General features: G+C 47.9%; 1 protein-coding gene across 2 annotated transcripts in view; it reads right to left on the bottom strand.

The window, feature by feature from the left end:
* LOC130281910 (arsenite methyltransferase-like) overlaps positions 1–14,626 on the bottom strand; it is a 70,247-nt gene extending 55,621 nt beyond the window's left edge. Inside the window, exons 1-2 of one of the 2 annotated variants that reach the window (XM_056529653.1) lie at positions 14,601–14,626; positions 14,263–14,351 (exon numbers count right to left, since the gene is read on the bottom strand). In XM_056529653.1, coding sequence (XP_056385628.1) covers positions 14,263–14,276 — 14 coding nt within the window. In that variant the 5' untranslated portion in view covers positions 14,277–14,351; positions 14,601–14,626. Of the gene's footprint in view, positions 1–14,262; positions 14,352–14,466 lie in introns of both variants that reach the window. The other variant, XM_056529652.1, reaches the window with a different exon arrangement.
* Positions 14,627–27,200: the final 12,574 nt, after the last annotated feature.

Raw genomic sequence — 27,200 nt, 5'->3', positions numbered from 1 at the left:
AATTCATGTAGAAATTCATGTAGAAAACTTAAATACAGTGGTCCCTCAACATACGATGGTAATTCGTTCCAAATGACCAATCGTTTGTCGAATCCATCGTATGTTGAGGGATCCATGCAATGTAAAGTATAGTAAGCTGTACTCACCTGTCCCCGCCACTCCGGACCAGGTCCTCACCGCTCCTGATGCTGTCCAAGGGGCTCCCGATGCTGTCCCGCTGCTCCGGTGTCTTCTTCGCGATCCTCCGGCTTCTTCCGCATCTTCTGCAGGGTCCGGGCCTCGCTTTCTGGTGACGTTATTATGCTGCTGCACGGGCGCGGCGTGCGTAGTGACGTAATAACGACGCCGGAAAGCGAAGCCCGGATCCTGGAGAAGATGCAGAAGACGCCGGAGGATCGCGAAGTGGACCCGGAGCAGCGGGAATAGGTAGGCAAACCTGCCCGGGATGCTTAAACTGCTATCCGACAGCAGCTTAAGCATTTTGCACTGTCGGATAGCAGTTAATGCGATGGCCCCGACATATAAAAGTATCGTATGTCGATGCTGACATCGACATGCGATGGCCTCTGAGAGGCCATCGTATGTCGATTTTATCATATGTCGGGGCCATTGCAGGTCGGGGGGGTTACTGTACATGTAGAAAACTTACTTCCGATCACACAAATACCATTCAAAATAAAACAAAATGTTTGTTAAAGGAAGGACAGGCTATGGGGTTCTTAGACCAGAGAACCGTGGAGTATCTATATGTAAATCACCCAGTCACCCCTATCTTCCATACACTGCCTAAGGTGCACAAGGGGGTCTTCCTATAATAGCAGGGATAGGCTCGTATGGTGAAAGATTGGGTGAATAAGTGTGTGGTTATTTGCAACCTCTCACTAGAATTACTCCATCTTTCATTAGAGACACTTAACACCTTTTGGGCATTCTTGACACCATATCATGGACAGAAGGGGCACGTGTGATGTCACTGCCCTTTACTCTTCCATTCGGATGGGAGAGAGCCTGTCCGCATTAAGGTATTTTTTGGATTATCACAGCACATATTCATATTCACTAAAGGAATTTTTGTTTATGGCGGTGGAGTTTTTACTCACCAACAATTTTTTTGTGTTTGACGGACAATTCTATTTGCAAACGAGGGGGCCTCTATGGGGATGAAATACTCCCCCTCATTTGCAAATATTTTTATGTCCGTCTTTGAGGAAAAATTATTTTCTTTATCCAATCCGTTTATTGAACACTTGCACTGGGTAGGGCGATCTGGTAATAATCTGGAAAGGAGAAAAGAATGAATATGATGCTTTCATTGAGTATTTAAATTACAATGCTATGAATTTGAGTTTCATGTCATGTTATGGACATAATGAAATTCCCTTTCTTGATGTGATCCTCACCAGCGAGGATGGATCTGTAGTGGTCAAACCGTACAGAAAACCAATAGCTAGTAATACTATTTTGTAAAAAATTATGTCATCCAAAACATGTAACCAATAATATCCCCTATGGAGAATTTCATAGTGTGAGAAGGTGAAGGGCATTGTGGTGGATGGGCGTTATGTGTCACCAAGGCTCCTGGCCTTGGTGAAGTAAGAGCCGGTATTTATTCAGTGTCTGTGCTGCGATGCAGATTAACACTGTGGCCGTAGTCTGCCTGGAAAGCCAATACCGGGATGGCTCTTACTGGGAATGGTCAAGTGTAGGGTGGGGGCCATTCCCCACAATCCAGGCCGCGTTTTGTTGGCCTTCAAGGCAGCTTGTTTCACCAGCTGCAGGGGATTTGCTAGTTGCAGCTCACACTGCCAGAGAGAGCCGAGTGTGGAGTTCTTCCCTGACAGTTTGGAAGCTGGTCAGCAGACTGGAGGCCTGGAAAAGACTTGCTTGATGTCGCATGGCATGGTCTCAGGTGTGAACAAACACCTAAGGAATGGAGGTAGACTTTTTGTTACTATTTCCTTTGTTCTGCATTTAAGACTGTTTGCTGTGTGCCATGTGTGAATAAAACACTGAACTTTGATTTGAAAATCCCTGTTTCTGTGCCTCTATACTGCAACTGCACCTGTCTGCAAGAGCGAGTCATCACATTTGGTGGAGGATGTGGGCAACGCAGTGAGGTTAGCGATTGAGTTGCAACAAGCTGTTGCTAAGACCCAAGCCTGGGATAACCCATCAGAGTTGTTGCTAGGGGCAATGATCCTGCTTACAAGTGACTGTCATTACGGCGGGAGTGTTTTCTCCAGTGAGTTCATGGAGGCCAACTTGCAACAGCAGGAGACCAACAGGCTCCAGCAGGAGTCCACCAAGCAACAACAAGAGTTCAACAGGCATCAGCAGGAGACTAACCAGCTACTGTTGCAGCATATAATGGTGTTACAAGCCGCAGTGATGATCCGGACCACCCCTGACGTCCAGGAAGCAGTTCGTATGGCGATACCCAAGATGACCCCCTCGGATGATGTCGAGACCTACCTGGCAGTACTTTGACTTGCCCGACGACCAAGCTGCTGATTATGACACTGTCAAGCGTGAGATACTAGCAAGACTGGGGGTAAATGTGGGGGTCCGGGCCCAGCAGGTAAGGCAGTGGGAATGTAAGCCAGCTGAGCCTGCCTGGCCACAATATTATGACCTATTGCAACGCCTGCAGAAGTGGCTGCAGCCGGAGGTGTTGAATCCCACTGCCATGCTGGACCGTCTCCTGGCCGACATGTTCTGGAGGGCTCTGCCTTACTCCCTCCAGAACTGGATTGGCCAGGCATCCCCTAGCAATGCACTGGCAATGGTAGACCTCATAGAAAGGTTCTAGGCCCCCATAAAACTGCGGGAGGTCCTCACCCTTGCCCAGGCGGCTGGAAAGCCCTAAAAGCGCCACCCCGTTGCTATGTTGGGACTGTCACGAACCAGGACATGTTAGGGCTAATTGTCCCCAGCAGCAGGAACCAATGGACACTAATTATGCACTCTGGCCATCCCTTTATGCCCAGAGACTGTGTGCCACCGGTATCCCCAGGGCAGGAGACCCGGGCAGGTGATGGTGGGAGGTAGTGTCAGAGAGTATGGTGACCTTAGTGAAGTCCAACCTGGTGCCAACCAGAGACTACACGGGACAACAGGCTGGAGTGTTGTGTGTTCAGGGTGACTTAAAAGACTATCCCACCGCTCTGGTGACTGTGTCAACCACAATCGACAGTTGCACTCATGAGGTGGCCGTTGCCACAAAGTTACCACATGAACTGATAATTGGGTGAAACTTTCCAGGGTTTGTGTCTTTGTGGCTCCAGATAAGAGCTCCCCAGACCTGCGAGGCAGGGGTGTCCCCAATAGATTGGCCCAACTCAGGGATGACCCCGGAACCCTGGGAACCTGAGTTAGAACCAACAGCAGTTGGGTTGACCACCACTACAGTGGAAGAGAAGGAGTCATCTCCACTGAATGTAATGGTAGGAGATGTGGAGGAGCTGCCGTCAGGACCCTAGTTGGCAGACCTCAATGTCTCGGGAGAAAATTTTGGTACAGCACAGCTGTCACGCCGAGCGCACCGGGTCCCGCTGCTTCCCCGGAGTGCTTGCGGAATGCCTCTGTATGCAGTGCTCCATTCGGCACCGCTGACCGCGAGCGCTGCTTCCTTGTCACCGGAGGGGACACGATCCGAGGTACGGGACGTGCCCGCTCTCGGATCGCGCCCCGTGTCTCTCACCTGCCCCATCCTCCTGCCCAGTCCCGGCGCGCCGGCCCCGCCCTCTAGGGCGCAGGCGCGCCGGGTCTCTCAGATTTAAAGGGCCAGTGCACCATTAATTGGTGCCTGGCCCAATTAGTTCCAAGCACTCCCTACAGTATATAAACCCACTTCCCCTTCCTGTCCTTTCCGGATCTTGTTGCCTTGTGCCCTGCGAAAGCGTTTCTGTGTGTTCCATTGCTTGTGTATCCTGACCCTTGCTGTTGCCCCTGACTACGAACCGTTGCTTCCTGCCTAGGCCTTCTGCTACGTCCGACCTTGCTCTTGCCTTGTCCTTGTGTACCGCGCCTGTCTCAGCTGTCAGAGAAGTTGAGTCGGAGTTGGAACGACCTGGGGGTTACCTGCCGCTGCAAGTCCATCCCGCTTTGCGGCGGGCTCTGGTGAAAACCAGTAACCCCTTAGATTCCGTTCCCCTGGTACGGCTCACGTCATCACCTCGCTGACACAGAGGATCCACCACCCGTGTCCTCCCCGCATACCAGTCCGGATCCTGACAGTAGACAGGCCATTGATCCCGCTGAGGTCCCGCTGCCCAGTGTCGCTGACCTAACCTCCGAGGTTGCCCAGCAATCACAGCAGATCATGCTACAAGGACAGCAGTTCACTCAGTTGACCGCTATGCTGCAACAGCTTCTGCCGCAACAACAGCAACCATCTCCTCCGCCAGCTCCTGCATCTCCTCCGCAGCGAGTGGCTGCTCCCAGATTCCGCCTGTCTCTACCAGACAAGTTTGATGGGGACTCTAAACAGTGCCGTGGGTTCCTGTCCCAGTGTTCCCTACACCTGGAGATGATGTCAGACCAATTTCCAACAGAACGGTCTAAGGTGGCGTTCGTGGTCAGCCTGCTGTCTGGAAAGGCCTTGTCATGGGCCACTCGCTTTGGGACCGCAACGATCCTGCCACTGCTACTATCCAGTCCTTCTTCTCAGAAGTACATAGTGTCTTTCAGGAGCCAGCCCGGGCTTCCTCAGCCGAGACTGCTTTGCTGAATCTTGTCCAAGGGAGTTCTTCTGTGGGCGAATACGCCATCCAGTTCCGCACCCTTGCCTCTGAGCTATCCTGGAATAATGAGGCCCTCTGCGCGACCTTCAAGAAAGGCTTATCCAGTCACATCAAAGATGTCCTGGCCGCACGAGAAATTCCTGCTAACCTGTCTGAACTCATCCATTTGGCCACCCGCATCGACATGCGTTTCACGGAAAGACGCCAGGAGCTTCGTCAGGAAAAGAATCTTGTTCGCACCAGGCGGTTTGCCTCCCAGGCTCCTCTCTTACAATATCCTTTGCAATCTGTTCCTGTGCCTCCTGCTGAGGAGGCTATGCAAGTGGATCGGTCTCGCCTGACCCAACAAGAGAGGACTCGCCGTAGGAATGAAAACCTGTGCCTATACTGTGCAAGCACTGAACATTTCCTAAAAGACTGTCCTATTTGTCCTCCGCGTCTGAGAAACGCACCCACTCACCTAGTTAACGTAGGAGAGTCGTTGCTAGGAGTGAATTCTTCCTCTCCACGATTGACTTTACCTGTGCGGATTGCTATACCCCCTAATGCTACTTCCTTCTCCGCTGTGGCCTTCTTGGACTCGAGTTCAGCAGGAAGTTTCATTAAAGCCTCCCTAGTCAACAGATTCAACATTCCAGTTATCCGTCTTGTCAAACCTCTCTTCATTTCATCCGTCTATGGAGAGAGACTGGTCTGCACCGTGCGTTTCCGCACTCAACCGCTACTCATGAGTGTTGGAGTTCACCATCATGAACATATTGAATTTTTTGTGCTACCCAACTGCACTTCTGAAATTCTTCTGGGCTTGCCCTGGCTCCAACGCCACTCGCCTAGCCTCGACTGGCTCACCAGGGACATTAAGAGTTGGGGATCTTCTTGCCACAAGCCATGTCTCCTCCTAGTTTCTTCCTGCCAGGTCTCCACGGCTACTCCATTGCCAGGTCTTCCTAAGGCCTATCAGGACTTTTCGGACGTCTTTTGTAAAAAACAAGCAGAGGTCTTACCTCCACATAGACCCTATGACTGCCCTATCGACCTGCTCCCTGGTACCACACTGCCCCGTGGTAAGATTTACCCACTTTCTGCTCCCGAAACACAAACTATGTCTGAGTACATACAAGAAAACTTCAAAAGAGGTTTTATCCGGAAATCTTCTTCTCCAGCTGGAGCTGGGTTTTTCTTTGTCGCTAAAAAAGATGGATCTCTCTGCCCTTGTATTGATTACTGCGGTCTCAATAAAATGACCGTAAAAAAACGCTATCCTCTGCCTCTCATCTCCGAACTCTTCGACCAACTGCGAGGTGCTAAGATTTTCACCAAACTTGATCTAAGGGGTGCATATAACCTCATCCGTATTCAGGCAGGCGATGAATGGAAAACCGCCTTCAATACCAGAGATGGTCACTTTGAATACCTAGTCATGCCCTTTGGTCTATGCAACACCCCAGCAGTCTTTCAGGACTTTGTTAACAAGATTTTCTGGACATGCTGTACTCCTGTTTGGTAGTCTATCTTGACGACATCCTCATTTTTTCCTCCAACCTAGAGGAACATCGCCTTAATGTTCGTCAAGTGCTCCAGCGACTATGCCAAAATCAACTTTACGCCAAAATTGAGAAGTGTCTATTCGAACGCAGCAGTCTTCCCTTCTTGGGATACATTGTGTCCGGACAAGGTCTTCAAATGGACGATGATAAACTTTCTGCGGTAATGGATTGGCCTCGTCCCACTGGCCTGCGAGCAATCCAAAGATTTCTCTGATTTTGCAAATTATTATCGTGAATTCATTCCCCACTTCTCCACCATCGTTGCTCCTATTGTAGCACTGACTAAGAAAAATGCTAATCCGAAATCCTGGCCACCACAGGCGGAGGAAGCCTTTAACCACCTCAAAGCCGCATTCTCCTCTGCTCCAGTCAAGGCAAGGGCCCCTGCTAGGCTCTGCGGCTCGTCAATCTTCTGCCACGCTCCTATTCTACCCAAATCCCACACACAATAAATTACAATTTATATATGTAAGAAACACTTTAACGTAGGTAAATTTCAATGACCAATAATACTGGTATACAAGGAGTAAATATATACCACCACACAATAATTGGATAATACCGCCATACTGTACTGAATAAAACCACTATACACAGACCAGTATACTATAAAGGATCTGTATACAATAGAAGTGATTATATACAGGACCATATGGCGGTAGATATCAGCTGTACACAGGATGTGTACACCATATAAGTGATTACAGTTACGTTTTGGGACTCACAATTACGTCTTTTCTGATCAGCGGCGTCCTCTTTCCTTTTCTTCTCTGTCCGGATAAGACCGCCATGTGGATTTCTTAACATCTGCAGGAAAAACATGTCGGACGCATATATTCAGTGCCCTCCTCTACACAATCTTTCCATCTATAGGCCCACAAACTGTTATAATGCCCTCCTTGGTGTCCTGCACAGTAAAAGGGCAGGTAGGTAGTTAGGTAGCCAGGTAACCCCCTCTTTCCCATAGGTATATGCAGAGTTAAATCCCCCCCTTTCCCATAGGTATGTGCAGAGCTACGCTACACCCCCCCCCTCTTTCCCATAGGTATGTGCAGAGCTACACCCCCCCCTCTTCCCCATAGGTATATGCAGAGCTACACCCCCCTTCCCCATAGGTATATGCAGAGCTACACCCCCCCCTCTTCCCCATAGGTATATACAGAGCTACACCCCCCCTTCCCCATAGGTATATACAGAGCTACACCCCCCTTCCCCATAGGTATATGCAGAGCTACACCCCCCTCTCCCTCCCTTTCCCATAGGTATATGCGGAGCACCTCTCCCTCCCTTCCCTATAGGTATATGCAGAGCACCCCCCCCTCTCCCTCCCTTCCCCATAGGTATATGCCAAGCACCCCCCTCCCCTATAGGTATATGCAGAGCACCCCCTCCCCCCCCTTCCCTATAGGTATATGCAGAGCACGCACCCTCCCCCCCCCCCTTCCCTATAGGTACAGTTTATGCAGAGCACCCCCTTCTCCCCCCCTTCCCTATAGGTACAGTATATGCAGAGCTCCCCCCTTCCCTATAGGTACAGTATATGCAGAGCCCCCCCTCTCCCCCCTTCCCTATAGGTACAGTACATGCAGAGCCTCCCCCTCTCGCCCCTTCCCTATAGGTACAGTATATGCAGAGCACCCCCCCTCCCCCTTCCCTATAGGTACAGTATATGCAGAGCCCCCCCCCCTCTTCCCCCCTTCCCTATAGGTACAGTATATGCAGAGCACCCCCCTCTTCCCCCCTTCCATATAGGTACAGTATATGCAGAGCCCCCCTCTCCCCCCCTTCCCTATAGGTACAGTATATGCAGAGCCCCCCCTCCCCCCCCCTTCCCTATAGGTACAGTATATGCAGAGCCCCCCCTTCCCTATAGGTATAGGCAGGGTTAAAAAAATTAAATAAAAAAATGATGCTCACCTGATATCCCACGCAGCGATCTCCTCAGCTGCAGGGCCCGCGTCTTCTCCCCTCCACAGTACAGGCGCCAATGAATGACGTCACCGGCACCTGTACTGCGTGCTGCGTGGGGGCGGAGGTCACGTCTCCTCTGTGTAGCTGCAGATGCGGCTCACACAGAGGCGATGCCTTCTCCTGTATGTGCGTGTATCGCGCATACAGGAGAATGTAGCGCTATCTGCTGGGGATCTGGGACGAGCAGCGGTGGCGGTGGCGGGTCAGTCCGCCCCTGGCACCCCCCTTGAGAGTGCCCCCCCCCCCGCCCCCCTTGGTACGCCACAGGCATGTGGAGTTCTTCCCTGAGAGTTTGGAAGCTGGTCAGCAGACAGCCTGGAGGCCTGGAAAGGACTTGCTTGATGTCGCATGGCATAGTCTCAGGTGTGAACAAACACCTAAGGAACGCAGGTAGACTTTTTGTTATTTTTTCCTTTGTTCTGCATTTAAGACTGTTTGCTGTGTGCCATGTGTGAATAAAACCCTGAACTTTGATTTGATTTGATATAGACACATTTAATAATGAAGCAAAAAAACTCTCAGATCATCTTCTCCAATGGGGCTATTATAAACAAAATATAGAAAGGGCTAAGACTCTGTCTTTGAACCGTCAGGATCTAATTTCTTACAACAGAACATCAGACAAGTGCAAACAGAACGATAACAAAATCTTTTTTATTACATCGTACAGTAGACAGTTCACGCAAATTAAACGGATTGTACAACACTATATTCCCTAGAACAAGATATTATTTTGAAACAGATAGTGAATGAAGGTGTAAACTGTGTATGCAAAAGAGCTCCGACTTTAGGCAATCTTCTTTCCCCCAGTGAATTTAACTCATCGCAGCCTACAGCTTCTCATTGACTAACCTGCAAAGGTAACTATAAATGTGCAAAAACACGTTGTATTATCTGTACATATATGACTAGAACTTCCAAATTTATTTTGTATAGTACAGGTAAAAAATATGCCCACAAGAATTTTATCAATTGTGACACAAGGGGAGTTGTATACTTAGGAGCCTGTACCACCTGCAAAAAACAGTACGTGGATTGTACACTTAAATCTCCGAAGTCCCGTGTTAAAGACATATTTCTGATATCACCAACAATGCTGTGGGGGTGTCAGCTCTCAGAGAATGCCATAGAGGTGACACCACCAGTTTGGAAATACAGGGCATTGAAACATTTTTCAAAAAGAGATGTTGACTTTCATAGAAAACTTTTGAATAGAAAGAGTTTTTGGATTTTTGTTTTGGGAAGCAGACAACCAGATGGTCTTAATTTACGTCATGATCTAATCCTCACATACTAATCTCAGAAACTTTGTGTGGTGGCCCTGTACTGTCCTCCTGTCAGGCAGAGTCCCTGCATGTCCCCAGGGTCCCCCTTACAGTTCACTATGTTGTACATAGGTCACTTGGGGGGTCCAGTGACCAGGTGACCCCCCCCCCAAGGGACCTATGGGCTCCTTGCACAGCCCCCCTATATAAGCAGGGGAGGGGCTGCAATCTCTCTCTTTCCATGCTGTTAGTTCCCGAGGTCCAGTGCAGTCGTCTCAGTGTGTGTGTCCGGAGCATTGGAGGCCTCAAGCCTAAAGTCTGCAGCCACCTGTCAATTGCAAATAAGTCAAAGTCATCTGATTGTCAGTCGTCAAGTCAGTCAAGTAAAGTCTACCTTATAGTCACCGTGGCCTGTCTAACTACTGCAAGTCCCAGTAAGCCTGCGAGGTCCCCCTGTGTCACTGGTCACCTCCTTGGGATATTGGCTGTACTGCATAGACTGTGTCATCTGTCTACCCTCAGTAAAGCTACCATTTGTCCATAACTTGGCGTCGGTGTCTACATTGCCCCTGTCCCTAGCTTAGGACCAGCGGTATTACCTTCGGGTGGTTAAGGCTAAACCACACCCTGGCGTCACGACAAGAAGGGGTTAATAACATCTGCCCCTTGGGTTATAACATATACCCTGCACCTCACACCCTGATGCCACATTTGGATCCACGGAACTTGTAAATTTCTGAATATGTCAAAGTTCTATTATTTGGCTGCTATTCATACAGTTGCACTTTTTTTTTCTGGAGTTTTTTTCATTTGTGTGGAAATTGCATTTTTGCCAATTGGTAGGGTACAAACAAAAAGAAAAAGGATGCAGTAGTGATGAGAAAAATGTATTTAAAGGGGTACTCCGGTGAAAACCTTTTTTCTTTTAAATCAACTGGTGGCAGAAAGTTAAGCATATTTGTAAATAACTTCTATTAAAAAATATTAATCCTTCCAGTACTTATTAGCTGCTGAATGCTACAGAGGAAATCACTGATAACATCACGAGCACAGTGCTCTCTGCTGACATCTCTGTTCATTTTAGCAACCATGCATAGCAGGTGTATGCTAAGGGCAGCATGGTGGCTCAGTGGTTAGCACTGCTGGTTTGCAGTGCTGGGGACTTGGGTTCAAATCCCACTAAGGACAACAGTAAATAAAGCGTTATTATTATTATAATAACATCAGCAGAGAGAACTGTGCTCGTGATGTCATCAGAGAGCATTCCAAAAAGAAAATAATTTCCTCTGTAGTATTCAGCAGCTAATAAGTACAGGAAGGATTACGATTTTTTTAATAGAAGTCATTTACTAATATGTTTAACTTTCTGCCACCAGTTGATTTAAAAGAAAAAAGGTTTTCACCGGAGTACCCCTTTAACGAAATTTAAATTTTTTATAACTAAATTGTAATTAATTTTTAATAAAGTGTGTGTTTCACTTTTTTTCTCTCTATTTTTCCCATTTTTTAGGTAATACTACTACTCCCAGCATGGAACAGACTGTTCCATGATGGGAATAGTAGTACCTGTACTAATAGACATATTGCTCCGGGTGTCAGTCATGACACCCGATGCAATCGTCCATAATATATCAGAGATGTGTAGTGGCTCTATACAGAGCTCGCATCTCTGCTCTGTACTCCGGCGAGTGATGTGAATAGAACATCGCTCATTCATATTTTCCGCCCAGAGTGGTGATTGGCCGGATGGTGGCAGCCAATCACAGCTCTCAGAGGGAAATATGAATGAGTGAGTGGCCGGCTGGAGTATAGCGCAGAGATGCGGGCGCTGTATAGAGCCACTCTGCATCTCTGCTATAGATAGGACGATCACATCGGATGTCAGTAGTGATATCCGCTGTGATCTGTTCTTACCTGCAGGTACTACTGTGATCCTCCTGTATAATGTATAGATGCAGCGGCCACTCTTCTATGGTCCCCTGCACTGACGTATATACACATATTCCTATTTCCCACAGAGAGCTGTGATTGGCTGGAACCATCTGGCCAATCACAGCTCTGCGGGAAATATGAATAGGATTATATATACGGCAGTGCAGGGGACCATAGAAGAGCGGCTGGCCACATCTATACATTATACAGGAGGATCGCAACGGGCGATCTGTCAAATAGTAGAGGTACTACTACTCCCATCATGGAACAGTGTGTATAAAAAATAAAGAAAAAAAGTGAAAAACATACACACACTACATTTTTATTATTGTCGGCTACATTTTTAGTGCCCTGCCCGCCCACATAAATTGATCCCTGTTTAAAAATTAATACAAATTTTGTTATAAAAAAGATACATTTCGTTAGATACAATTTTTTCTTCACTACTGTATTTTTTTTTTTTTTTTAATGGTACCCTATGACATTTTATTAAAACAGGTATCTCCATCACTTTTTTGGATCCCTGAAGTCCAAAAAACAATAAAAACCGCCTGCAAAAACGCCAAAGTTAAAACCAACATATTGTTTTTCTTGGTGATTTTTAACTCCCATAGACTTCTATGTGAGAAAAACGCCACGTTTTTGACAAAAAATCACCAGTAGCTCAACATGCTCAACAGCCAAGGAGCTGAAAAACGCCAAGAAAGAGTGAAAAAATGCCAAAGGGAAAAACGCAAAGTGGAATAAGATTTTTGCGATTGCTCATTGATTTACAGCTAACATCTGGCCTCAGCGTTTTTTGGCCGAAAAAACACCATGTGGCAGAGTTGGTGTTTTTCTAGGCGTTTTCCCCCCCAAAAAACAAGTAGAAACTTAGCCTAACCCCTTAGATAGGGCAGTATATAGTGACCATAGCATCTAGGTGGTTAGTGTTACGGCTGAGGTGAAGTTGATCCGCTATATCTATGTGGATGGTGACGTGGGCCGTACCAGGGAGGGGAGTCAAAGGTGCCGCTGGTTTTCACCAGAGCCCGCGCAAAGCGGGATGGACTTGCTGCGGCAGGTGGCACCCAGGTTGCTACCCCTGATAAGACTCATCCACACAGGCTGCAGAGGTGTAACGTGGCACAGGAAGGATGAGATAACTCCTATTCAGGAAAGGCGGGAGGTCAGGACTGGCGGCACTGTAGCAAAGCCAGGTCACGTAGCAAGAGGTCAGAAGGCAGGAGGCACAGGAGAAAGGTCGGGAAACATGGCAAAGGTCAGATGCACGGCAAGGCAAGACACAAATGAACACTTTCTCTAAGGCAATGATGGCACAAAGATCCAACAAGGCAATAGAGGAAGTGCTGGCACTTATAACTTCACTAATTAGCAAGAACCAATTAAGGGCGTACTGGCCCTTTAAATTTCTGAGAGACGGCGCGCGTGCACCCCAGGAAGCGTCCACGTGCGTTCCAGCATACAGAGGAAGCAGAAGCGAGACAGGGTGAGTTACGGGCCGGCGGACGCCTGCGTCCGCATCCCGAGGTGCGGACAGCGGCGCCACTGGCACCAGGGGACGGAACAGGGGTGCGTTCGTAGCCAGCATGTCTTCCGGCAGCGCAACCCTTAACAGTTAGACAAAAGGAGGTGGCTGCTGAGCTGTGCCCTGGTGATGGGTTGCTATGCAAACAGGTGGAGAATAACAAAGTTCCTTTATTACATATAGGCAATACTGCTTTGTTTATTGAGTATTCCAGATCACTATATATGAAATCAACTGACAGCACTGTAAGTCCCCTAGTGCCAACTCATGAAATAAAGGTAACGTGTTATTAATGTTGCAAAGGTGAATAGTGCAGAATTTTTTAAGCTAAAAAACTATGGCTGATTTGCTTACTTCATCTATTTTCATACAGACGTTTTTAAATATTAACCAATAAATTATATGTACCCCAAAATGGTTCCAATGGGAAAAAAAGCAACTCATCCCACAAAAACAAAAAAATCCACCATTCATCTATGTCAATAGAAAAAAAAAAAAAAAAAAAGTGCAGCTCTATGAATGTGATGACACACACAAAAAAAGATTTTCTCCCATAACAGCATAATAAGCCAAGTAATGCTCTAACACAGGGGTTCTCAACCAGGGGTACGTGTACCTCTAGGGGTACGCCAAGGGTACGGCAATTTGTTCACAAATACCGGCCATGCATTGGCCAGTATTTTTTGCGCATAGAGCGGGGATTGGACGCCGCAGTCGCAGCGGCCATGGCCACCTTACGTGAGCTGCAGTTGATAATGGCAAAAGGGGATTAAGATGGAGGGGGGGTAATGGCAAAAGGGGATCAGAGGGAGGGGGGATAAAGGCACAAAGGAATTAATATGGAGGGGGAGGGTAATAATTATCCCCCCCCCCCTCCATCTTAATTCCCTTGTGCCATTATTCCCCCTCCCAATAATTCCCTTTTGCCATTATCCGATTATGGCAAAAGGGGATCAGAGGGAAGGGGTAACAATGGCACAAGGGGATTAGTATTGCATTAGTATCACATTAGAAAGGTGAGCATGCGCCATTATGAAATTAAGTACTTTTATTACTTATTTTGTCCACGGTTACCCCTTGCACGTGTACCCCCCTCGGAAATACTTTCACCCTTTGGGGGTACAGTCGCGAAAAAGGTTGAGAACCACTGCTCTAAACAGACCAAGGGTTTGTGAGCTCCTTCTCCTACTTCTCTTATGCCCAAATGGTCAATCTACCTCTTCCTGGATAGCGTTCTTTATACATTTTTTTAGGGAAATTGACAAAAGATCTCTTACCTGCAATTCGACATTTCAAACTATTCTAGAAAAATAGCAGCTGCTCAGTTCAGTGGTGGTCCTGTTTTGTTACTATCTATCCTCGCACCCTGCAATAAAGAAAACAGGATCTTTTTCTTTCCACTTAACAGGATCTTATCACAATTACTCATATTCTGTTATGTCACATGCACTGATAAGGTTACAGACTGACAGAAAAAGTACCCCAGGCCTGAATGCTTCTCCACAATCCTTCCCAATGTTTGGGTGACAGACAGGGCTTAGCTTCTAGTGCCTAGAATTGTTATACAGAAAAGTCTAAAAGACAAAAAGGGACAATGGGGGAGATTTATCAAAACCTGTGCAGAGGAAGAGTGGTGCAGTTGCCCATAGCAACCGAGCCCAACTGGTGTGGGTAAGTAGAAATCCACCACGGTGTGCTGCCCGGATCCACCCGTCCGACCGGACGGTCTGTGAGTAATGAGCAGTAGCAGTGAAAAAGGAATCCGATCCTGGCGCTCACCCGTGCGGCAGCTGAGGAAATTATGTCAGGAGCCAAACTGGACCTGAGGAAGAGGGGAGCGTGTCCGCTCGCAACGCGTAGTCCCTGCTTTATTCCAAATAAAGTGTATTTTTTACTTCCATACGGCTCCTGACATAATTTCCTCAGCTGCCGCACGGGTGAGCGCCAGGATCGGATTCCTTTTTCACTGCTACTGCTCACTAGAATTGTTATAGTGTCATTCATGCACCATGCTTTTGGATTGTGGTCCATGCATGGTCACTTTGTCAGCGGCCTCAATGACTCCCCTCACATTCGCCACAATACAAATGGTCCCTGAGGAAAGGGGATACTTTGTAATCAATGGATAACGCAACTTAACCCCTTAAGGACCAGGCCATTTTACACCTTAGGACCAGAGCGTTTTTTGCACATCTGACCACTGTCACTTTAAACATTAATAACTCTGGAATGCTTTTAGTTATCAATCTGATTCCGAGATAGTTTTTTCGTGACATATTCTAATTTAACATAGTGGTAAAATTTTGTGGTAACTTGCATCCTTTCTTGGTGAAAAATCCCAAAATTTGATGAAGATTTGAAAATTTTGCATTTTTCTAACTTTGAAGCTCTCTGCTTGTAAGGAAAATGGATATTCAAAGTATTTTTTTATTTTATTCACATTTCCAATATGTCTACTTTATGTTTGCATCATAAAATTGACGTGTTTTTACTTTTGGAAGATACCAGAGGGCTTCAAAGTTCAGCAGCACTTTTCCAATTTTTCACAAAATTTTGAACCTCGCTTTTTTTCAGAGACCAGTTCAGGTTTGAAGTGGATTTGAAGGGTCTTCCCATTAGAAATACCCCACAAATGACCCCATTATAAAAACTACACCCCCCAAAGTATTCAAAATGACATTCAGTCAGCGTTTTAACCCTTTAGGTGTTTCACAGGAATAGCAGCAAAGTGAAGGAGAAAGTTCACAATCTTTATTTTTTACACTCGCATGTTCTTGTAGACCCAATTTTTGAATTTTTACAAGGGGTAAAAGGAGAAAATGTATACTTATATTTGTAGCCCAATTTCTCTCGAGTAAGGACATACCTCATATGCCTATGTAAAGTGCTCGGCGGGCGCAGTAGAGGGCTCAGAAGCGAAGGAGCGACAAGGGGATTTTGGAGAGTACGTTTTTCAGAAATGGTTTTTGGGGGGCATGTTGCATTTAGGAAGCCCCTATGGTGCCAGAACAGCAAAAATAACCCACATGGCATACCATTTTGGAAACTAGACCCCTTGGGGAACGTAACAAGGAATAAAGTGAGCCTTAATACCCCACAGGTGTTTCACGACTTTTGCATATGTAAAAAAAATAAAATAAAAATTCACTAAAATGTGTGTTTCCCCCCAAATTTCTAATTTTTGCAAGGGTTAATAGCAGAAAATACCCAACAAAATTTGTAACTCCATCTCTTCTGAGTATGGAGGCACCCCATAAGTTGGCATGAAGTACATTACGGGCGAACTACAATGCTCCGAAAAGAAGGAGTGATATTTGACTTTTTGAGAGCAAAAAAAAACACATGGCATACCATTTTGGAAACTAGACCCCTTGAGGAACGTAACAAGGAATAAAGTGAGCCTTAATACCCTACACGGGTTTCACAACTTTTGCATATGTAAAAAAATATATATATTTTTTTCACTAAAATGTGTGTTTCCCCCCAAATTTCACATTTTTGCAAGGGTTAATAGCAGAAAATACCCCCCAAAATTTGTAACCCCATCTCTTCTGAGTATGGAGGTACCCCATAAGTGGACCTGAAGTGCACTACGGGCGAACTACAATGCTCAGAAGAGGAGGAGCACCATTGAGCTTTTGGAAAGAGAATTCGTTTGGAATGGTAGTCAGGGGCCATGTGCATTTACAAAGCCCCCCGTGGTGCCAGAACAGTGGACCCCCCCCCCCCACATGTGACCTCATTTTGGAAACTACACCCCTCACAGAATTTTATAAGTGGTGCAGTGAGCATTTACACCCCACTGGCGTTTGACAGATCTTTGGGACAGTGGGCTGTGCAAATGGAAAATTACATTTTTCATTTTCACGGATCACTGTTCCAAAAATCTGTCAGACACCTGTGGGGCGTAAATGCTCACTGCGCCCCTTATTACATTACATGAGGGGTGTAGTTTCCAAAATGGGGTCACATATGGGGGGGTCCATTGTTCTGGTACCATGGGGGCTTTGTAAACACAAGTGGCCTTCAATTCCGGACAAATTTTTCTCTTCAAAATCCCAATGGTGCTCCTTCTCTTCTGAGCATTGTAGTGCACCCATAGAGCACTTTACATCCACATATGGGGTATGCGCTTACTTAGAAGAAATTGGGTTACAAATTTTGGGGGGCTTTTTTTTATTTTCCCTTGTGAAAATGAAAAATTTAGGGTGACACCAGCATTTTAGTGAAAAAAAAATGTTTTTTCATTTTCCCATCCAACTATAATGAAAATTTGTCAAACACCTGTGGGGTGTTCAGGCTCACTATACCCCTTGTTACGTTCTGTGAGGGGTGTCGTTTCCAAAATGGGGTCACATGTCTGTATTTATTGTTTTGTGTTTGTGTCAGAACCACTGTAAAATCAGCCACCCCTGTGCAAATCAGCAATTTAGGCCTCAAATGTACATGGTGCGCTTTCACTCCTGAGCCTTGTTGTGCGTCCGCAGAGCATTTTACGCCCACATATGCGGTATCTCCGTACTCAGGAGAAATTGCGTTACAAATTTTGGGGGTCTTTTTTTCCTTTTACCTCCCGTGAAAATTAAAAGTAAAGGACAACACCAGCATGTTAGTGTAAAAAAAAATTTTTTTTTACACTAAGAGGCTGGTGTAGACCCCAACTTTTCTTTTTCATAAGGGGTAAAAGGAAAAAAAAGCCCCCAAAATTAGTAACGCAATTTCTCCCGAGTACGGAGATACCCCATATGTGGCCCTAAACTGTTTCCTTGAAATACGACAGGGCTCCAAAGTGAGAGAGCGCCATGCGCATTTGAGGACTAAATTAGGGATTGCACAGGGGTGGACATAGGGGTATTCTACGCCAGTGATTCCAAAACAGGGTGCCTCCAGCTGTTGCTAAACTCCCAGCATGCCTGGACAGTCAGTGGCTGTCCGGAAATGCTGGGAGTTGTTGTTTTGCAACAGCTGGAGGCTCTGTTTTGGAAACACTGCCGTACAATATGTTTTTTATTTTTTATTAGGGGGACAGTGTAAGGGGGTGTTTATGTAGTGTTTTACTCTTTATTATGTGTAAGTGTAGTGTTTTTAGGGTACGTTCACACTGGCGGGTTTACAGTGAATTTACCGCTAGGAGTTTGCGCTGCGGTGAAAAATTTGCCACAGCCCAAACTTGAAGCAGAAAACTTACTGTAAACCCGCCAGTGTGAATGTACCCTGTACGTTCACATGGGGGGGCAAACCTCCAGCTGTTTCAAAACTACAACTCCCAGCATGTACTGACAGACCGTGCATGCTGGGAGTTGTACTTTTGCAACAGCTGGAGGCACACTGGTTGGAAAACCTTCAGTTACCTAACTCAGTATTTTCCAACCAGTGTGCCTCCAGCTGTTGCAAAACTTCAACTCCCAGCATGTACTGATCGCCGAAATGCATGTTGGGAGATGTAGTTATGCAACAGCTGGAGGGATCGCAACTACAACTCCCAGCATGCAGAGACAGCTGTTTGCTGTTTAGGCTTGCTGGGAGTTTCAGTTTTGCAACATCTGTAGAGCTATAGTTTAGAGACCACTGCATAGTGGTCTCCAAACTGTGGACCTCCAGATGTTGCAAAACTACAACTCCCAGCATGCCCAGACAGCAAACTGCTGTCTGGGCATGCTGGGAGTTGTAGTTTTGCAAGATCTGGAGGTGCACAGTATAGAGATCACTTTGCAGTGGTCTCAAACTGTAGACCTCCAGCTGTTGCAAAACTGCAACTCCCAGCAAGCCTAAACAGCTCTCTGGGCATGCTGGGAGTTGTAGTTTTGCAACATCTGTGGGGTTACAGTTTAGAGACCACTATAGTGGTCTCAGACTGTAACCCTCCAGATGTTGCTAAGTAACTCACCGGCTTCCGTTGGATCCAGGGAGCTGCGTCGCGGTCCTCTTCTTACGCCGATCGTCGCCCGCTGCCGCCGCTGATGGGTAAGTGGATCTTCGGCGCCGGTCCTGTGTCGTTTCCCCGTCCTGCCCCGCCTATTGTGGGAGGGCAGGACGGGGAAACCGAAAGTAAACCCCTCCGCCCCAGATCTGCTATTGGTGGCCAACTCACTCCTATCGCTACAGGGGGATCGTGGGTGTCTAGGACACCCGCAATCCCCCTTCTATTCCGGGTCAACGGGTCACCATAGACCCGTATGACCCGGAATCGGCGCAAATCGCAAGTGTGAATTCACTTGCGATTTGCGCCGATCGCCGACATGGGGGGGGTCCTTGGCATTTGCGCGGGGTGCCTGCTGATAGATATCAGCAGTCACCCCGGCGCGATCCCCGCCCGGCGCGCGGCGGGGACCGAAATTCCCACGGGCGTACAGGTACGCCCTTGGTCCTTAAGTACAAGGGAGCAAAGGCGTACCTGTACACCCTTGGTCCTTAAGGGGTTAAAGGGGTACTCCGGTGACAAACGCATTTTTTTTTTTCTAATCAACTGGTGCCAAAAAGTTAAACAGATTTGTAAATTACTTCTGTATAAAAATATAAATCCTTCCAGTACTTATGAGCTGCTGTATGCTGCAGAGGAAGTTGTATAGTTATTTTCTGTCTGACCACAGTGCTCTCTGCTGACACCTCTGTCCATGTCAGGAATACAGCAGCTGATTAGTACTGGAAGGATTAAGATTTTTAAAATACAAGTAATTTACAAATCTGTTTAACTTTCTGGCACCAGTTGATTTAAAAATATTTTCATGGCGAATACCCCTTTAAAATTGCACTATTTTGACCCCTATAACTTACAGTATTTAATTTTACTGTCCCCTCGAAATAACTCGACATACTGCCATTAAAGGAAATCTGTCATCAGTGTCACCTGCACTAACCTGTACAGACAGGTAGTGCAGGTGACACTGATGACAATGATATGTACCTGGTCCCATTCTGTGCTGTGGTTCTCTGGCAATCCTCTTCAGTGTCTTCAGCTGCAAGCCGGACTTGGAGGATGGGGGGAGCTTAGTGACATCACCGCTGCTGTTTTCTGCTGGGTCCCGCTGCTAGCAAACATTAGCAGTGACGTCACTTAGCTCCGCCCATGCATTAAGTCAGGGAACCACAACAAGGTAAGTACCGTTGTCCTCAGTGTCTGCTGCACTACCTGTCTGTACAGGTTAGTGAAGGTGACACTGATGACAGATTTCCTTTCATGTCTAAAACTTTGCATCCAAATTGGTCCAAAAAGCCATTTTCCCTCCACGGTCTTAAGTCTGAATGGGGCGCAAATGTCGTAAATTTGGTGTTATCGCTCTCACACTCTTTTTAATATTGGTTACAGGAAGTTCGACATGGCACCTGTCACGATGCCGGCTGGCAGGTAGTGGATCCTCTGTGCCAGAGAGGGATTGGCGTGGACCGTGCTAGTGGACCGGTTCTAAGTCACTACTGGTTTTCACCAGAGCCCGCCGCAAAGCGGGATGGTCTTGCTGCGGCGGTAGTGACCAGGTCGTATCCACTAGCAACGGCTCACCTCTCAGGCTGCTGAAGATAGGCGCGGTACAAGGGAGTAGACAGAAGCAAGGTCGGACGTAGCAGAAGGTCGGGGCAGGCAGCAAGGATCGTAGTCAGGGGCAACGGCAGGAGGTCTGGAACACAGGCTAGGAACACACAAGGAAACGCTTTCACAGGCACAATGGCAACAAGATCCGGCAAGGAAGTGCAGGGGAAGTGAGGTGATATAGGGAAGTGCACAGGTGAAGACACTAATTGGAATCACTGCGCCAATCAGCGGCGCAGTGGCCCTTTAAATCGCAAAGACCCGGCGCGTGCGCGCCCTAGGGAGCGGGGCCGCGCGCGCCGGGACAGGACCGAGGGAGAGCGAGTCAGGTACGGGAGCCGGGGTGCGCATCGCGAGCGGGCGCTACCCGCATCGCGAATCGCATCCCGGCTGGAAGCGGAATCGCAGCGCCCCGGGTCAGTGGATCTGACCGGAGCGCTGCAGCGGGGAGAGTGTAGCGAGCGCTCCGGGGAGGAGCGGGGACCCGGAGCGCTCGGCGTAACAGTACCCCCCCCCTTGGGTCTCCCCCTCTTCTTAGAGCCTGAGAACCTGAGGAGCAGACTTTTGTCTAGGATGTTGTCCTCAGGTTCCCAGGATCTCTCTTCAGGACCACAACCCTCCCAGTCCACTAAAAAAAAAGTTTTCCCTCTGACCTTTTTAGAGGCTAAGATCTCTTTGACAGAGAAGATGTCCGAGGAGCCGGAAACAGGAGTGGGAGGAACAGATTTGGGAGAAAAACGGTTGAGGATGAGTGGTTTAAGAAGAGAGACGTGAAAGGCATTAGGGATACGAAGAGAAGGAGGAAGAAGAAGTTTGTAAGAGACAGGATTAATTTGACACAAAACTTTGAAAGGACCAAGATAGCGTGGTCCCAACTTGTAGCTAGGGACACGGAAGCGGACATATTTAGCGGAGAGCCATACCTTGTCTCCAGGGGAAAAAACGGGAGGAGCTCTTCTTTTCTTATCTGCGAACTTCTTCATGCGTGATGAAGCCTGTAAGAGAGAATTTTGGGTCTCTCTCCATATGATGGAAAGGTCACGAGAAATTTCATCCACAGCGGGTAGACCAGAGGGCAAGGGGGTAGGGAGGGGGGGAAGAGGGTGACGGCCGTACACCACGAAAAATGGGGATTTGGAGGAAGATTCAGAGACTCTGAAGTTATACGAGAATTCGGCCCATGGAAGATCTGCCCAGTCATCCTGGCGGGAGGAAACAAAATGTCGCAAATAATCACCCAAGACCTGGTTAATTCTTTCTACTTGTCCATTGGACTGGGGATGATATGCAGAAGAAAAATTTAATTTAATCTTGAGTTGTTTACAGAGAGCCCTCCAGAATTTAGACACGAATTGGACACCTCTATCCGAGACGATCTGCGTAGGCAACCCGTGAAGACGAAAAATGTGTACAAAAAATTGTTTAGCCAACTGAGGCGCTGAAGGAAGACCAGGAAGAGGGATGAAATGTGCCATTTTGGAGAATCGATCAACGACCACCCAAATAACAGTGTTGCCACGGGAAGGGGGTAAATCAGTAATAAAATCCATACCAATCAGAGACCAAGGCTGTTCGGGGACAGGCAGGGGATGAAGAAAACCAGCGGGCTTCTGGCGAGGAGTCTTATCCCGGGCACAGATAGTGCAGGCTCGCTCAAAGTCCACAACATCCGTCTCCAGAGTCGGCCACCAATAGAAGCGGGAGATGAGTTGCAGAGATTTCTTGATGCCCACATGACCTGCGAGATGGGAGGAGTGACCCCATTTGAGGATTCCGAGGCGTTGGCGTGGAGAAACAAAGGTCTTTCCTGGAGGAGTTTGCCTGATGAAGGCAGGAGAAGTGGAGATCAGGCAGTCAGGTGGAATGATGTGTTGCGGAGAGAGTTCAACTTCTGAGGCATCCGAGGAACGAGAGAGAGCATCGGCCCTAATGTTCTTATCGGCAGGACGAAAGTGAATCTCAAAATTAAACCGGGCAAAGAACAGAGACCACCGGGCCTGGCGAGGATTCAGCCGTTGGGCAGACTGGAGGTAGGAGAGGTTCTTGTGGTCGGTGTAAATAATAACTGGAAATCTTGATCCCTCCAGCAGATGCCTCCATTCCTCAAGTGCTAATTTAATGGCTAGAAGCTCTCGATCCCCGATGGAGTAGTTCCTCTCCGCCGGAGAGAAGGTCCTAGAAAAAAACCCACAAGTGACGGCATGCCCGGAAGAATTTTTCTGTAGAAGAACAGCTCCAGCTCCCACTGAGGAGGCATCAACCTCCAGTAGGAAGGGTTTGGAAGGGTCAGGTCTGGAGAGCACGGGAGCCGAAGAAAAGGCAGACTTGAGTCGTTTACAGGCGTCTTCCGCTTGAGGAGGCCAGGACTTGGGATCGGCATTTTTTTTGGTTAAAGCCACGATAGGAGCCACAAGGGTAGAAAAATGTGGAATAAATTGCCTGTAATAATTGGCGAACCCCAAAAAGCGTTGGATAGCACGGAGTCCGGAGGGGCGTGGCCAATCTAAGACGGCAGAGAGTTTGTCTGGATCCATTTGTAGTCCCTGGCCAGAGACCAAATATCCTAGAAAAGGAAGAGATTGGCATTCAAACAGACATTTCTCAATTTTAGCATAGAGTTGATTGTCACGAAGTCTCTGAAGAACCATACGGACATGCTGGCGGTGTTCTTCTAGATTGGCCGAAAAAATTAGGATATCATCCAGATATACAACAACACAGGAGTATAACAGATCACGAAAAATTTCATTAACAAAGTCTTGGAAGACAGCAGGGGCGTTGCACAGGCCAAAGGGCATGACCAGATACTCAAAGTGTCCATCTCTGGTGTTAAATGCTGTTTTCCACTCATCCCCCTCTCTGATGCGGATGAGGTTATAGGCGCCTCTTAAGTCCAATTTAGTAAAGATGTGGGCACCTTGGAGGCGATCAAAGAGTTCAGAGATGAGGGGTAGGGGGTAGCGGTTCTTAACCGTGATTTTATTAAGACCGCGGTAGTCAATGCAAGGACGTAGGGAGCCATCTTTTTTGGACACAAAGAAAAATCCGGCTCCGGCAGGAGAGGAGGATTTACGGATAAAGCCCTTTTTTAAATTTTCCTGGACGTATTCAGACATGGCAAGAGTCTCTGGGGCAGAGAGAGGATAAATTCTGCCCCGGGGTGGAGTAGTGCCCGGGAGGAGGTCGATAGGACAATCATAAGGCCTGTGAGGAGGTAGAGTCTCCGCTTGTTTTTTGCAGAAAACATCCGCGAAGTCCATATAGGCCTTAGGGAGACCGGTTACTGGAGGAACCACAGAGTCACGGCAAGGGTTACTGGGAACCGGTTTTAGACAGTCCTTGGAACAAGAGGGCCCCCAACTCTTGATCTCCCCAGTGGACCAATCCAGGGTTGGGGAATGAAGTTGAAGCCAGGGAAGTCCAAGGAGAATTTCCGAGGTGCAATTGGGGAGGACCAAAAGTTCAATCCTCTCGTGATGAGATCCGATGCTCATTAGAAGGGGCTCCGTGCGGAAACGTATGGTACAGTCCAATCTTTCATTGTTTACACAATTGATGTAAAGGGGTCTGGCGAGACTGGTCACTGGGATGTTGAACCTGTTGACGAGAGAGGCCAAAATAAAATTTCCTGCAGATCCAGAGTCCAAGAAGGCCACAGTAGAGAAGGAGAAGGCAGAGGCAGACATCCGCACAGGCACAGTAAGACGTGGAGAAGCAGAGTAGACATCAAGGATTGTCTCACCTTTGTGCGGAGTCAGCGTACGTCTTTCCAGGCGGGGAGGACGGATAGGACAATCCCTCAGGAAGTGTTCGGTACTAGCACAGTACAGGCAGAGGTTCTCCATGCGGCGTCGTGTCCTCTCTTGAGGTGTCAGGCGAGACCGGTCGACCTGCATAGCCTCCACGGCGGGAGGCACAGGAACAGATTGCAGGGGACCAGAGGAGAGAGGAGCCGAGGAGAAGAAACGCCTCGTGCGAACAGAGTCCATATCTTGGCGGAGCTCCTGACGCCTTTCGGAAAAACGCATGTCAATGCGAGTGGCTAGGTGAATAAGTTCATGAAGATTAGCAGGCATTTCTCGTGCGGCCAGAACATCTTTAATGTTGCTGGATAGGCCTTTTTTAAAGGTCGCGCAGAGGGCCTCATTGTTCCAGGATAATTCTGAAGCAAGAGTACGGAATTGTACGGCATACTCGCCAACGGAAGAATTACCCTGGACCAGGTTCAACAGGGCAGTCTCAGCAGAAGAGGCTCGGGCAGGTTCCTCAAAGACACTTCGGATTTCCGAGAAGAAGGAGTGTACGGAGGCAGTGACGGGGTCATTGCGGTCCCAGAGCGGTGTGGCCCAAGACAGGGCTTTTCCAGACAGAAGGCTGACTACGAAAGCCACCTTAGACCTTTCAGTGGGAAACAGGTCCGACATCATCTCCAGATGCAGGGAACATTGGGAAAGAAAGCCACGGCAAAACTTAGAGTCCCCATCAAATTTATCCGGCAAGGATAGGCGTAGACCAGGAGCGGCCACTCGCTGCGGAGGAGGTGCAGGAGCTGGCGGAGGAGATGACTGCTGAAGCTGTGGTAGTAACTGCTGTAGCATAACGGTCAGTTGAGACAGCTGTTGGCCTTGTTGCGCTATCTGTTGTGACTGCTGGGCGACCACCGTGGTGAGGTCAGCGACAACTGGCAGAGGAACTTCAGCGGGATCCATGGCCGGATCTACTGTCACGATGCCGGCTGGCAGGTAGTGGATCCTCTGTGCCAGAGAGGGATTGGCGTGGACCGTGCTAGTGGACCGGTTCTAAGTCACTACTGGTTTTCACCAGAGCCCGCCGCAAAGCGGGATGGTCTTGCTGCGGCGGTAGTGACCAGGTCGTATCCACTAGCAACGGCTCACCTCTCAGGCTGCTGAAGATAGGCGCGGTACAAGGGAGTAGACAGAAGCAAGGTCGGACGTAGCAGAAGGTCGGGGCAGGCAGCAAGGATCGTAGTCAGGGGCAACGGCAGGAGGTCTGGAACACAGGCTAGGAACACACAAGGAAACGCTTTCACAGGCACAATGGCAACAAGATCCGGCAAGGAAGTGCAGGGGAAGTGAGGTGATATAGGGAAGTGCACAGGTGAAGACACTAATTGGAATCACTGCGCCAATCAGCGGCGCAGTGGCCCTTTAAATCGCAAAGACCCGGCGCGCGCGCGCCCTAGGGAGCGGGGCCCGCGCGCGCCGGGACAGGACCGAGGGAGAGCGAGTCAGGTACGGGAGCCGGGGTGCGCATCGCGAGCGGGCGCTACCCGCATCGCGAATCGCATCCCGGCTGGAAGCGGAATCGCAGCGCCCCGGGTCAGTGGATCTGACCGGAGCGCTGCAGCGGGGAGAGTGTAGCGAGCGCTCCGGGGAGGAGCGGGGACCCGGAGCGCTCGGCGTAACAGCACCTCATGGCAAAAAGAATTGTTGCTCTACATAATAAGGGCCTAAGCTATAAGAAGATTTCCAAGATCCTGAAATGAAGCTGCAGAATGGTGGTAAAGATCATACAGTGGTTTCACAAGACAGATTCCACTCTGAACAGTATTTGCCATGGTTGATGAAAGAAGCTGGGTGCATGTGCTCAGCGTCATATCCAGAGGTTGTCTTTGGGAAATAGACTTGTGACTGCTGCCAACATTGCTGCAGAGGTTTAAGGGGTGGGGGGGGGGGCAGTCTGCCAGTGCTAAGGGCATACACTGCATTAATTTGGTCTGTGGCTGTTATCCCAGAAGGAGGCCTTTTTCTAAAGATGAAGCCCAAGAAAGCCTGCAAACAGTTTGCTGGTGACAAGCAAACTAAGGACATGGAATTCTAGCACCATGTCCTGTGATTGGATAAGACCAAGATAAACTTATTTGACATACTGAAACAGAGCATAATTCCTCAGGAAGTCACTTGGAGTAACAGAACACGTGGGGACCTGTTTGGGGGTCACCCGCTCTAACATACTACAGTGTGACGTATATCTTATTCTCTCTTGACCGTGCATTAAACTGAATTGGTATACTTCTATACAGCTGCTACTTACTATGTTATATTGTATTTGTCTTATCATGCATAGGGTTTTTTTTGGTCTTGAGGGAGTGTTTATTGTATTATTGAGATCAGACGGGTGTTCCTTGGGGGGAGTTCCCAGGAGACTGGGGTTCCCCTCTGTGGCTGAGGGAGGCTGAGAGTCATCTGGCCCCCTTGTTTTAAGTGTTTTTAACTGTGAGGCTATTGATGTGATGTATTACAATAATGTATTGATGAAATAATATTGGTGTGCACCTTTTATGTGCTCTTGCTGTTTTTTTTTTGTTATTTTACTTATACGCATATGTCATATGTTACAAATGATGGCAGTACATCCAGTGAACATAACACCTCTATATTACATTTCCATGGAGCCACATGCATTCTAACTTTATTCATGACTTCCTTTCCTGACATCTCCAAAAGGACCCTCAGATTGTAAGGTCTTTTACCAGACTATGAGATAGATCATTCCATCTAGTAATCTGGTGAACCCCCAACTCTAAAGAATTAGTATTTCATCTGAACTTTTTGTAGTGGAAATTTAGCCATAAAAAATACAGCTAAATTAATAGAAAAATGTAAAAAAGTTGTAACTCTATAAAAGTGGTGATGCAAAAACAGAAAAATTCCTGCAGTTTAGGCTAGG

The sequence above is a fragment of the Hyla sarda genome, chromosome 7 (assembly GCF_029499605.1).
Source record: "Hyla sarda isolate aHylSar1 chromosome 7, aHylSar1.hap1, whole genome shotgun sequence".
In the NCBI taxonomy this organism is placed as follows: Eukaryota; Metazoa; Chordata; class Amphibia; order Anura; family Hylidae; genus Hyla; species Hyla sarda.
Note: the sequence above shows the minus strand (reverse complement) of the source record. Positions and strands in the feature narration are given on the sequence as shown.